This window comes from Mesoplodon bidens, assembly GCF_964165515.1.
Source record: "Mesoplodon bidens genome assembly, chromosome: 7".
Classification (NCBI taxonomy): domain Eukaryota; kingdom Metazoa; phylum Chordata; class Mammalia; order Artiodactyla; family Ziphiidae; genus Mesoplodon; species Mesoplodon bidens.
In genome coordinates, this window is record NC_138164.1 from 108,902,533 (window position 1) to 108,915,762 (window position 13,230).

A 13,230-nucleotide genomic window follows, 5' to 3' on the forward strand; every position below is an offset into this window, starting at 1 on the left:
GAGCCATGGCAGCCCCTTCCTCCCTGTGTGTGCGGGGACGCTCACTCCACCCAGACATGAAAGCCCCGTGCGGCAACAGCTGGGGGAGCATGAAAATTTAGCTGACGTTGATAAGAGCTTAAATTGGATAATGTGTCAGTTCTCATTTACATCAATTCTTTCTCTTATGTCCAACAAGATGGAGAAGAGTAAAGAGAAACAGGCAGAAAACAGTAAGAGGATGGGAAAGGAAGACTGAAAAAGAAGAGTGGAGGAGGGGTGGCAAGAAGCAGCAGAAGATTCAAGAACAGCACCTGCCCGGCCCCAGTGCCCTCCGCCCCGCTGCTTTATTGTGCAAGAACCTCACCACGCAGAGCGTGGTGTTTACTGTCTGTGTCTCCCCACTGGAACACGAGCTCCGGGACAGCCGAGACTCCAGCTCACCACTGCCCCATCCAGCACCCTGGACAGCGCCTGGCGCACAGTAGGCGCTTGCTAAATATTTGAGTGAGTTAATAAAGAAGGTTGGATGAATCTAGATAGAAAGGAGGCAAGGTTGGGAAGTTTTTTTAAAAGAACAAGATAGGGACTTCCCTGCTGGTCCAGTGGTTAAGAATCTGCCTTCCAGGGCTTCCCTGGTGGTGCAGTGGTTGAGAATCTGCCTGCCAATGCAGGGGACACGGGTTTGAGCCCTGGTCTGGGAAGATCCCACATGCCACGGAGCAACTGGGCCTGTGAGCCACAATTACTGAGCCTGCGCATCTGGAGCCTGTGCTCCGCAACAAGAGAGGCCGCAATAGTGAGAGGCCCGCGCACCACGATGAAGAGTGGCCCCCGCTTGCCACAGCTAGAGATAGCCCTTGCACAGAAACGAAGACCCAACACAGTCATAAATAAATAAATAAATTAAATTAAAAATAAATTAAAAAAAAAAAAAAAAAAAAAAAAAAAGAATCTGCCTTCCAGTGCAGGGGACGCGAGTTCGATCCACGCTCAGAGAACTAAGATCCCACATGCCGCAGGGCAACTAAGCCCGTGCACCACAACTACAGAGCCCATGCACCCTGGAGCCCACACGCCACTACTAGAGAGAAGCATGCACACAGCAAATAAGACCCGACGTGGCCAAAAATAAATATAAATAAATAAATAAATAAATGTTTTAAAAAGAGAGAGAGAACAGGATAAGCACTGTGTCAGGCACTGCACTAATGCTTTACGGGTGTTCTCGTGATTTTCCCTCCTGAGGACCCCAGTTTAATGACCCTTTCATAAAGAAGGAAACCGAGGCTGCAGGGGGTTGAGTGACTGCCCAGAGTCACACATGCAGGAAGTGGGAGCGTGAGGTGTGTGCCCGCGTCCGACTGACTCCATTCTTTCCACCAAGGCACCACGCAACAGGGACAACAGAGGGGCTGGGAGGGCCAGTGGAGGGTGGGAGGAGAACAGCCAGAGAGGCCGTCAGGGTGGGTGGAGGGGGGCAGTCAGGGGAAAGGGGAAGGTCCAGAGGCCTCTGACCTTTGCGCCCGTCCCTCTGGAAGTCCACATGGCACCACTCGCCGTCGTTGACCTTGCGGCTGGACGCCCGCAGCTTGATGCCCCCAGACCCCATGTCCAGCAGAAGGTAGAGGTAGCCGTCCAACAGCTCCATGGCAAAGTAGTCAGCCCGCTGGGCAGCGCTGTGGCCGCCGGCCCCGGCCCCGGCCCGCCGGCCCTGGCTGAAGAGCAGCAGCCCGTTGGGCTCGGTGGTGCGGAAGTCTAGCGAGATGGAGCCGGTGCGCTTGGCGCTCCAGCGGGGCAGCGCCACAAAGGCCTCAGGGCTCTCGAAGGTCACAGGGTCCAGGGCAGCCACATCCTCACAGCGGAACGACAGGTCCCCCTGCAGCTTCATCTTGGGGTCTCCTTCCTTTGCCAGGCGGGAGAGCTCCAGCTTGAAGTCATTATTCTTATAGACCACCTGCAGGGAGGGGCGGGGGTGGGCGGTCCAGGATGAAGAAGAGGAAGCAGTTTAGGGCCTGGCCACTGCTGCCCGGCAGCATGGGCCCCTGCCACCCAGCCCCGGGGCCCCACTCCACACCCCAGACCGTTGGTCTAGAACTGCACGAGCAGAGGCTGTGAACGGCACCTCCCTTGCCCCACTTATTTCTCTGTCCTGTCTCCCTGCCCAGCACAAGCACGGCAGCCCTCGGGGCTGCTGAATTGCAGTTCATCATAACCGCAGGACAATCGCCACTGACGTTTGGTTGACATTTACACTCTCATCTGCTCCTCACAGCCGCCTTGAGAAGTAGGTACTGACCACTCGTTTTACAGACGAGGAAACTAAGAGTCAGACAGGTCAAGGGACCAGGCCAAGGTCATGGAGCTAGTGAGTGGGCCTTAAACTCAGGTCTTTAGTGTTCACGTCCACCACTCGCCTCTGTACGCAGCTGCCTCGAGGGTCCTCTGAGAGGATGGGGGCCTTTGGGGCTCAAGGAGCCAAGAGAGGAGAAGCCGGAGTCAATGGGCCTTAGGTTTTGAAGAGAGGAGATCTCCCACCACTGACTTGAAGAAACAGAGGCCCCAGGCAGCTGGCGGGTCAGACCGAATCACACGGCAGACAGGGTTCCCGGGATGCCCCCGGCCCCCTCCTGGCCCTACTCACATCCTTGAGGCAGCCCATGAAGTTGTTGCTGACAGGCGAGCCCGGCAGGTCCGCCGTGTTGGGGCTGCCGCCAATGTAGAAGAAGTCGTCAGAGCCCAGCATGGTGTAATCCTCCTGTGTGTAGCCTGTGGTGGTCAGGATCCCGTCCACCGAGATGGTCACCTGCCCAGCCCAGGGAGGGAGGGGGAGAGACAAGGAGACAACCGGCATCAACTCCCTGGGAAGAGCCTCGGGCTGGGCGAGGGAGGGGCCGGGGGGCAGCAGCGGAGGGGGACCCCCCCATTTTTATGTCTGCTTGTCTCAGAGGAGGAACAGTGGGGGCGGGGGGAGGGAAGTGGGGGAAGGAGGCAGCACAAGATTTGATGGTTTCAGGGTGGGCTAAGGCCCAGCTCGGCAGGCAGAGGCCTGAAGGGCACTCGAAGGGCTCACTGTGAATAGCACCAAGAAGTGGCTCCGGATGGGGGTGGGAGCTTCAGGAAGGGCCCCATCAGGGCAGGATGCAAATGGCGCCCTCGATTCTCTCCTCTTGAAGGGGTCTCTGGACCCTCATGTGATTTCAGAGCATCTTTCATAAACAAGGCAGAGAACACCCATTCTCCTGGGGTTCTGGAGGCTTGGACTCCCCTGCAGCTCTCCCTGCAGGGCGGGGAGGAGTCCTTTCAGTCTTAGCCAGGAGGGAGGTGGACAACAGCAAAGGCCTGAGGAACAGGAACCCAGATATTCCTGGGGAGACTTGGAACTTCCTGGGGGACCCTTGAGGGCTGATTCCCACCAGCACCCCCTAACTGGTCCTAGCCCCCTTGCTGAGTCTGTCTCAGACTCCTCTCCCTTCCTCAGTGACTCTCCGAGTCACTCCCTTGTCCCCCAAGGAGAGGGCAGCCATTGGCCTATTCATCAGTCTGCCTGATTCATTCACCACCACCATGATCGGGGCCAGAGTAAGGAACAGAGGGGGACAGGCTAACCTCATGTTACCTTGACCCTGGGCTGAAAAGTCAGGTAAGAAAGCAAGATGGGTGGGGATGGGGGCATGCCTGGTGCTCTGAGGAGGTGAAAGGGGCTCAGTAGTGGCCTGGAGAAGGCTGAAGTGACCTTGGGGGGCAGTGACAAGTACAGGGAACTCCATGATTCCCTGCTCCCCAGGCAAATGTCCACCTAACCCCTGAAAAGCCTAGCCGTAGGAGCATCCCACACCCAGCCAGGTTGTGCGGAAGAGCCGAGGCCGGGGGACCATAAGCCCCCACTCTCTGAAGGCTGTGGATTAGGACGGTCAGGCTCCTGCAGGGGTGATCAGGAAGCTGGCTCGCGGCGAACCTAACGCTGTGCTTCTGCAGGCCACAGCTCAACCCCATTCCCACACTCCAAACATGCCTCAGCACCCCCTTTTTGGGCGAAGTCTGGAGATTGGGGCCGTCCAATCACAGCCCGTGATGTCCTCCCCACATCAGTCCATACCCACATGCCACCAGCCATCTTCCAGTGACTGGTCGCCAGGCTTCCACTGTCGCAGGGCCGCAGAGTGGGTGCTAGGAACACCTAAGGGACGTGGGCCGAACGGGGCCAAGGGGAACGTCCCTCACAGGTCCCTCAAGTCCCCCTCGTGCTGGGCTGGAGCCTCCCAGTGAGAGGGGAGGGGCCCAAGGGGCCCCCTCCTGGGAACCATCAAACCTTGTGCTGGGGGGACTAGGGTCAAGGACAGAGGTAAGGGGGTGTCTTTGTGGAAGCGGGCACTCTGAAGCTTTTGAGTCTTGTTTCGAGGGGAGGGTTGGTCATTCTTGTTTATTTCTTCTTCCCTCCACCCCACCCGAGGCTAGGAAGTGGAGATCTGGGTGGAAAAGGGAAGGGTCAAAGTATTAGTCACAAAAACATGCAGACAAGATTAGAACAGGCAGAAGGGGGCTGGGACACAGAGATGGGGGTAAGACAGGGAGGCAGGGGGAAGGGGCCTCCATCCTGCCCTCCACCTCCACTCCCGGGGCTGCTCTGAGAGACCAGGAATTGGGCCACTATTAGTTCCTGAGCCTGTGTCTGGTCACCCCAACTAGAGAGTCAGCTCCTGAAGGCCGGGCCCCTGGCCTGATGTGTCCCTGTAACCCTACTAATCCCAGTACAGTCCAGGGGACACGTCTCCATCATTAAAATGAATGTCAAGTCACCTTGCGACCCAGGGCCACACTTGGCTCTCACTTGCCTGTGTCTCATCTGTGAACCCAGCGCCTCGGGGGCCTTTGGTGGACAGAATCTCAGTCCTCCAAGACAGCTCTGATGGGATGACCCTGCTCCTGTGCATGGGGAGGGCCCTCCCGGCCCCCAAGCTCCCCCGGAAGAGGCTCTCCCTCGCTCTATATATACGTCAGCCTACCAGCAGCCTGAGCCACTCAGCTGTCTTCCCTCCCCAGCCCCAGAGGCCAGGGCACCAGCTACTGGCATCTTCCTCACTCTATGGGCCCTCTTCCGCCAGTCCGTTCAGCCAGCTCACCTGCCTTCGCCCTCAGAGTTAGAAGGACCTGACTTGGGGGGGCCCCTCCTCAACTCCCCTCCAGACTGGGCACAAATCTGACCTTGCCCGCCATGGCTTTACGCAAATCACCACCACGTGGTGCCCCCTATTGGGAAAGGGCTGACTTAATCCCTTTTGTATCTGTCCCTATTTTAGAGCCACCCTGGCCCAGGGGGTGGGGAGAGGGTAGCAGGAGGCAGGGTAACACAGGGTGCACAGAGGAAGGGGGGGTGGTCAGCCTGGGGGTGGGGGAAGAAGAGAGAGAAAGGGGGAGACGGGCACTGGGTGGAAAGGAAGCCAAGGGTCGGGGGAATGGAGGAAGGTCTCTGGGGAAGGCAAGGAGGGAGATGACTGAGATTAGTAAAACCCGACTGTTCCCTCAGACAAATCAAAGTCCAGACACAAAAATGGCAGGTTCGTTAGTAAAAGCAGGAAACAGGGGAATAATTCCCCCGGTCCCCCTCCACCCCAGGGGTTCATGATGCCCCTGCCCCCCAATCCCCCCGCGCAGCTTCTGGAAGGGGTGGGGCCGGCAGGGGAAGAGGGCAGAGCGGGGGCATGCGACACAGAACAGCCACCACAGCTAGGACGCGTGCAGGTTAGAGGGCCAGGGTGGGGGGCCTGGCCCAGCAGGACAGGCGAGAGAAAGGCAGCCACAGGTGGGAAGGCGTGCGGGACCGGGGGGCATTGGGAAGAGCCGAGATGGAGGCGAAAGAGCTGTAGGGGTGCAGGAAGGAGAAGCTTCCTTTCAACGGAGGAAGGGAGAGGAGCCACCACTAGAACAGAGACACGTACAGGTTGAGAAAGAAAGGGATGGGACATTAGACTCAGACCTTCCTCCCCAGAGGGTGACCCAGACACTCATTCCCCCCACCCATTCACCACTGATCACTGACCCCAGACACGCCTGCTCACACACCACGTCTTACTGAAGGCAGTGGGAGGGAGTCTTGAGAGGCTCATTTCCAAGCAGAATCCTTTTTGTCGTCAGGACCACGGCTAGCACCCCAAGACACAGCAGGTACTCTGCACCCAACCCACACCAATCCACGCAACACAGACAGACTGGGCCCTGAGCGGGGCCGAGTAGGACTAGAGGAATGAGCCATAGCTCTGCCCTGGAAGAGCCACGCGCAGCCAGGGATGAGGGGAAGGAGCACAGAAGACTCAGGAGCCCAGCGCCCAACCCCCGCTGTTCCCCAGGGACGGGGGGGGTGTGGAGGTGGCTGCGGGGGCAGCCTATGACCTGGGCGGGCTCTCAACCCTCCCTACCGGCCCCACCTCTCTTCTGCTCTGCCTGCTCGTCTCCCTTAGGCAGGCCGCGAGGATGTGAAAGGAGGTCTTGGCCACATGCATCTCCACTCGGGCCTTCCAGGCCCACCGCAGCCCCGGAGGGGGGCTGGGGAAGAGGAAAGTACCCCTGTGACATCGTCCAGGGCCTTTCCCAGCTCCCTGCTACGATCACAGGGCCGCTGGCCTTCCTGGGAGGGGCATTATTTGGGGGAGGATAAGACTGTTTTTAACCTGTAGGTAGGCTAGATGGGCTTTGGGGAGTCATGACAGCCCTTGGCATTGTATGCAAACTGCTTCAATGGGCTGCTTTTTCCTGTGAGAGTCCACTGCTGCCACCAAGTTCTCAAAAGGCTCCTGAGCCAAAGACGGGTAAGGACAACCAGTTTAGGAAGAAGGTCCTGGCCTGCCCTTGGGACTGTGGACGTGGAAGCATGAGGGCATGAGGGCATGAGGACGGAGGACAGCCGAGGGAGCGTGTGCAGCCCTGTTACGTATTTGAGTTTAGCCATCTGCTTGGGGTGGGGAGAAGCTGCAGAGAGAAACAGGTTGGAAAGACACACCAGGAAGATGACCGACCTAACCAGCAGTGGTAGCCCCACGGTGAATCCTGACGACTGGATTTAATAAAGCTTGGGAACAGAAACTTCAGGGCACAAATCCTGAGTTCTCCTGTGGCCTTCACCACCTTCCAGAACAATCTCTCTGACTCTCGTCTGTAAAAGGGGTTTAACAACTTCCATCACTCCTGCTTCTCCCAGGCTTACTATGAGGATCAAATGGGATCCATAAAGTGAAAGCACTGAACTCTTCCACTACTTGCTACGTGACCCCAGGCCTTCCTGGGCCTCAGTTTCCCCATCTGTTAACCGGGAATAATCTCTGCCTGCTGCCTGCAATCTAGGCATGCGTCGAGTTTAAATGATATTCAAAAGGTGAGAGCTATTTAGAAGGAGCAAAGCCTCCAGTGTCACGAGCAGAGAACACTTCTTTCAGCCTGACCACACCTGACCCAAACATCTCCACTGGTTGGCCTTTTTGATCCGGATCCACCTTCTCTCCCAAGGAGGAATACTCAAATAACAAAAAGGTCCATATAAAGAAGTTAGTAAAAATAAATACAAAACCAACCAGAGCCCGGCTGAGGAATGCTCAGGAATCAGAGCAGGTTGAGCCCTGTCTCTTTGGGTGCCCGGTTGTCTGACTCCATTCTTGGCTGAAAGAGCCGATCCCTGGGACAGGTATCTGAGGGTTTATGAGGCGACTCAGGCCCCCCACGGGCACCAGCTCTGGTTGTCAAGCAGTGGTGCTCACGCTAGAAAGCGTGGACTTTGGAGACTCAGAAATTCACAGGGACTTTCCTGGCAAGGGCTGAAACCAGACAGGGTTGTTTCCTTCTTGACCAACTTAACCAAGTCATTCCATCCTCCCCAGGCCCGATTCCTGGGGCATTCTGGGGTTTCATGTAGTTATTTTGGGACTGATTCCCCAGAAAGGACGGTAATAGGATCTCCAATGGGGCCAGATATGCTGTATTCTCCAGGGTTTGCTATGAGAAGGGAATCGCTTCTTTACAAAATATCCCCGCCCTGGAAACACGGAGATAATCAGTTAACATCTCATAAAGCTTATTAATAAAATTATAATTCCCTTTACAGAGTACAGACACTTTCACTTCCACTCCCCTTCTTGATCTTCACACTGATCCCATGACATAGGCAATGCAGGTATATCAGCAGCTCGTTTGGTAGCTGAGGAAACAGCTTTAGCCCCAGTTCACACAGTTTTTAACTGAGTTGAGACTAGAAGGAAGGGGAGGTCTGTAGGGCCCTGATTCTCAGATGGTATCCCCAGGGGTTGGCTTTACCTTGCCTCCCTTCTGTCCCCAAAGTCACAGTTCAGCTGTCTAGTGAAGCTCTGTAAAGAAAGAGCTCTAAATGCCCAGCTCCTAACAGGTACTCAGTGGCCTGGCCTGAGGTGTGGGCAGCAGCGAACTCCTAGCAGCAGCAGCTGGAGAACAAGGCCCGTGGAGGGGCCGTGCTGGGACCACCACATGGCTCCACCTAAACACTGGGATGACAGAGTGGCCCAATGAGGTCTTGGACTGGGGAGGGCTAGGCTGGCCGTGGCCACGGGCACTAGCTCAGGACAGGGCAAAGGACGGGACCACCACAGGTCTGTGGGTGCAGGGAAACACAGACCTGCAAGAGTATCAGGACAGGCCAGATGTGGCCTCAGAGGTACATCCTCCTGGGGAGGTGGGGGAGCCACTCAGACAGGGAGCCTCAGCTCTCATGCTTCCCTCCTCTGCAGACAGGCAGCTACGCAGACCTGGGAGGCTGGGAAGGCCAGGCAGCTGCCCCAAGCAGCGTGGGCCCCGTGGGAGCAGACACGTCCAACTGCAGGGTCCCCAGCCTGGTGCTCAGTCACTCTGCATTATTAATAGGCAATGACTAACCCCGCCTGCTGCTGCAGAGCCAGGACAGGGCAGGCAGGAGGGAATCCCGGGGGATGGCGCACAGCAGGGCCTGCAGGCGTACACTCCAAGGTGAGTCGAGGAGCAAAGGGCCAGCCTCAGCTCCTCCCCTGCTCCTGCCCTCCCTGTCCCCACAGCCCACCCCCTAAGAGGCCTCACCAGCTCAGAAGCACACAGTCACGCAGCCCCCAGCTCACACCGGCGTTTACACTTGTAGAATCACCAGCAGAGAATCACAAATACACAGTACAGTCTCCCACTAACACCCCCTAAATGTCACACCAACATTTACACACAGTCGCACCCACACACCAACACACACCAGCTGTGTCTACACAGACACCCACACCAACACTCACCGGGACAGAGCCCAACCCAAACAGAGGAGCTTGGCGACAAGTACCCCGACTTCACCCCAGCTGGGCCTCCTCCTCTCACCCCCTCAACAGGGAAGGGAACCAACCCCGGTCAGAGGCCATGCGGGACAGGCAGGGGGCAGACAGGGGACAGGAGATGGAAGGGAAGGAAGGAAGACAGTGTGAGACACAGTGTTAGTCACAGCAGCAGAGTGGTGGGGGAACTGGACGCTGTCCCTGGTGGGGGGAAAAGACCATTCATGCCATGCAAGATGTCGGGGGAGACGGAACCAGGACCCCTCAAGACTGAGAAGTGAGGGAGGGGATGCCGCTTCTTCCCTGGCAGCCAGCATGGGGCAGCTCCTAAACTGGTATGAATAGTGATTTGAAGGAGCTCTGGACCGGCCCCAGACGGCTCTGCATCCCCCAGGGCCACCTCCCTCGCTGCAGCCTGTGGAGCTGGCTGCCACTGGAGGCCTCACCCCCAGCCCCCTCCCCCAACTCAAGGGGCCTGTCCGGGAGCTGAGAGTCAGCAGAGCGTAGCATGTCATGGGATGGTGTTTTCCATGGATTTTCAGGAGACCAAGAAAGAAACTAAGTCAAAGAAAAGAAACAAGGGGCGGGGCAGGGGAGGAAAGGAACAAAATAAAGCAATAAAATAAGCAGCCTGGCATCAGGGCTGGTCTAACCAGAGCCGATGAACATGGGGCCTGCCCCAGGTCTCTCTGGCCAGGAATCTGAATTCAGAAGTGCGGGGGTTAAGGCAGGGACAGACCAAATTCCTCGATTTCCGTTTGTCTTTTGGATTTGAGTTTGAACCAAAAAAAAAAAAAAAAAAAAGAAAGAAAAGGGAAAGAGGAAAACTAAAAGAGAGCAGCAAAATCTAAAGATTGTCCAGGACGCAGAAAACAATTGGAAGAGCAAAACAACCAAAACCAAACGGGGAAAGGAAACGAAAGAGGCAGAATCGAACAGTTAAAAAAACCCACGGCAAACCAAACGGTAAGACAATTAGAGTGATATCTACCAGATAATGCAGTTTGTTTACCATAGCGTGTCCAATGCCTGCGTGCTTCACCGGAGATATAGGGGAGGGGGTGGGTGGGGTCAAAGAAAACAACAAAGACAACAACAAAAGAACAGAACGAAAAGAAAAGAAAAAGAAAATGACCAACTGTGAAACTCAAGGAAGGAGGAAAAATATATATCCATATATGTTTGGTTGTCTGTTCAGACCCTCCCACCTTAAGCTCAGCTGAAGTATTTTGTTTAAAGAAAATTAAATTGTAATGGGAGGGAGAAATAAAACACACACAAAAATTAAATCCCTTCTCCCAATCCCCCCCCGCCCCCCGCCCCGCAACCCTCCTCTGGATTCCTCTCCCCGCCACCATCCCCTCCGGGAAGAGCCGGCTGCAGAGAAGGGGAACAGTTAAAGACCTTGGTTAGTAGAGAAGAAAACAACAAAAGAACTGGACCAGGAAAGCAAAGACTTAAAGATGGCGACATTCCGCAGATGAGACAGAAAGGTTAGTTCGTTTTTTCACTCATACCTTGCCCCACCTGTCCCTGCCCATCCCTTGGTCCCCCAGGTTATAAGCGTGTTAGTCACACACACAGAGTTGGCAACGGGGTTTTCCAACAGAAGGTGAGAGAGGGAAGGCAGGCGGTTAAGAAGCAGACCCAATTATGCAGTATTAGTAAGTCCTACGGGCTGAAATGTTAGGGAGTTGAGGGGAAGGGAGGGAGGGGAACAGGGGTGTGAGAAAGGGATGGGCTATTGACTCAGGGAATGGACGGATGGGTTTGTTGGCTAACTGGTCAACCAGATGGCTTTCCAGAGAACTGGCTAAAGAGCAAGTTGATACTGGCCAACTGGCTGACCAGTGACCATGTCGAGTTAATGGGTTAACTGGTTGGTGATGGGCCAGCTGGCTGTCAGACTGGGAGAAGAGTGGCCAAGGCCCCCAGAGAATCCCAGGACTGGCTCAAACGAGAGGCAATTTCATTTGGAGGCAAGGAGAAGGTGTTCCCAGGGAGCATAGGAGGGGATATGGGTGTCTGCTTTTCCTGGGGATGGAGGATAGCAAATAGATCCAGGGAGTCATGGTGGGGGGAGGGGCAGCTCTGTTTTTCGCGGGGGTGGGGGGGAAGGGTTGGGTTTTTTTCTTCCCATTTCTGTTCCTTGAGAAAGTTAGAGAGAGCAAGTCACCACAAGAACAGGGAAAAGGAAACTTGCCCTCCATGGGCTGGCAGAAAGCTCACTCTCACATCAGAGCTAATCATCCCAAAACCTCCTCCCTCCCCTCCCCCCTCCCCCCTCCCACCAAGAACTGACTCCTCCTTCCTGCCTAAACTGACCTTTCAGAGCCCATATTTCCCCCAAATTTCCCCCAGTTCTTCAATCACCCCCTATTCTCTTATGCTCCTCTGGGCAGCTGTTCCCCCCAGAATGAAGTACCCCCTCACCACCACCACTCCTATAAGTCCCTGGAATTGGTCAGGCTTTCCCAGCAGCCCAGCCTCCTTCCACACACACCCACAGACCCCCGCGCCTCCGCTCCCCACAGCCAGCAGCAAAAATTCACTCCCCCCACATACCACACCATAAAAAGGAACAGAGAGGCCCACCTCCCTCTAAAATCCCTTACTCCTCTGTAAACTATAAGCCAGCTTCTTCTACCCCAGACTCTAGAGGCCCCGCCCCCATGTGGCTTTATGTTCATTTCCTCTCCTCATGGTCAAAGAACCACCTTCAGAATTACCCTTTGAGGAGGAGACGGCAAAGGGGCTGAGGCAGCTTCACTTAGTGTATCAGAGATATTGGGACACTACTGCTTGATGTCCATCAAATACTAAACTGTGCGCCCGAGAGTGTGACTGTGAGAAGGAGAGGTCTTCTAGAGACAGATCCATTAGTTAGAGAGTTACTATAACCAGTGGGCACAGGACTAATTCAGTAAGACAATTAATAAGGGCCTTGTATCATTAAAAATAACAGAATTCAATATTAAGCAGCGAGAAGAAGCGCTAAATAACCAATATTAATTATTAGTGATGCAGAAACAGTTTACATAGCAGAAGACAAGAGTCTAACTGCAGATGCAGAGACTGGAACAGGGGATAACACGTGGTACAGGATTGGTCCTATCAGCCAGTAGGACCGTTGGGAAATGAAGAGGCCAACTAGTCAGGACAAGGAACCATTAGCTTCAGGGCAGCTAAACCCATGGCACCAAAAAAGGTACAAGTGCTCTGGTATCACTGCACTAGTCAAACAAGATAGGGGGGAAAAGGCATGGGAGGTAAAAATCCAGCTACTACTCTTTTTTAATTAGAACTGGTTGTGGAGACTAAAACAAGGAAAAAATAGTTTTCGACTTTCATGGACAACTTCAATTTTTTTTTTTTCTTTTTGCGGTACGTGGGCCTCTCACTGTTGTGGCCTCTCCCATTGCGGAGCACAGGCTCCGGACGCGCAGGCTCAGCGGCCATGGCTCACGGGCCCAGCCGCCCCGCGGCATGTGGGATCTTCCCGGACCGGGGCACGAACCCACATCCCTTGCATCAGCAGGCGGACTCTCAACCACTGCGCCACCAGGGAAGCCCAACAACTTCAATTTTTAACAAGTACAAGAGTGAATTAAGAAACAAGATTGAGGGAATTCCCTGGTGGTCCAGCGGTTAGGACTCCACGCTTTCACTGCCAAAGGCACGGGTTCAATCCCTGGTCAGGGAACTAAGATCCCGCAAGCCGTGCAGCACAGCCAAATTAAAAAATAAGAAAGAAAGAAACAAGATTGAGAGGGCCTTCCACTGATGTGTCAAGAGATCTGGGCTTCCTCTGATAAATAGCAAGGTTGTGGTGGGCGAGACGGGGCCCCTCTAGACCTAGGTTGCAGATCCAGAACCCGGTCCGTGGTGATCATGCCCGAGGGGGCAATTGTGGCCAAATACTAGAGTGGAGCCTCCACTGGAACCCATC

The 13,230-nt window shown here is 55.1% G+C and overlaps 1 protein-coding gene across 12 annotated transcripts in view; it reads right to left on the reverse strand.

Moving 5' to 3' along the window:
• The window catches only part of NRXN2 (neurexin 2), a gene marked incomplete at its 5' end in the record, with an annotated part of 100,378 nt that overhangs the window by 57,139 nt on the left and 30,009 nt on the right, over positions 1 to 13,230 (reverse strand). For 6 of the 12 annotated variants that reach the window (XM_081239321.1, XM_081239324.1, XM_081239326.1 and 3 more), the window contains 3 exons: positions 1,498 to 1,936; positions 2,624 to 2,785; positions 10,294 to 10,317. In XM_081239321.1, the coding sequence (XP_081095447.1) occupies positions 1,498 to 1,936; positions 2,624 to 2,785; positions 10,294 to 10,317 (625 nt within the window). Of the gene's footprint in view, positions 1 to 1,497; positions 1,937 to 2,623; positions 2,786 to 10,272; positions 10,318 to 13,230 lie in introns of all 12 variants that reach the window. The other 6 variants (XM_081239322.1, XM_081239313.1, XM_081239315.1 and 3 more) reach the window with 2 other exon arrangements.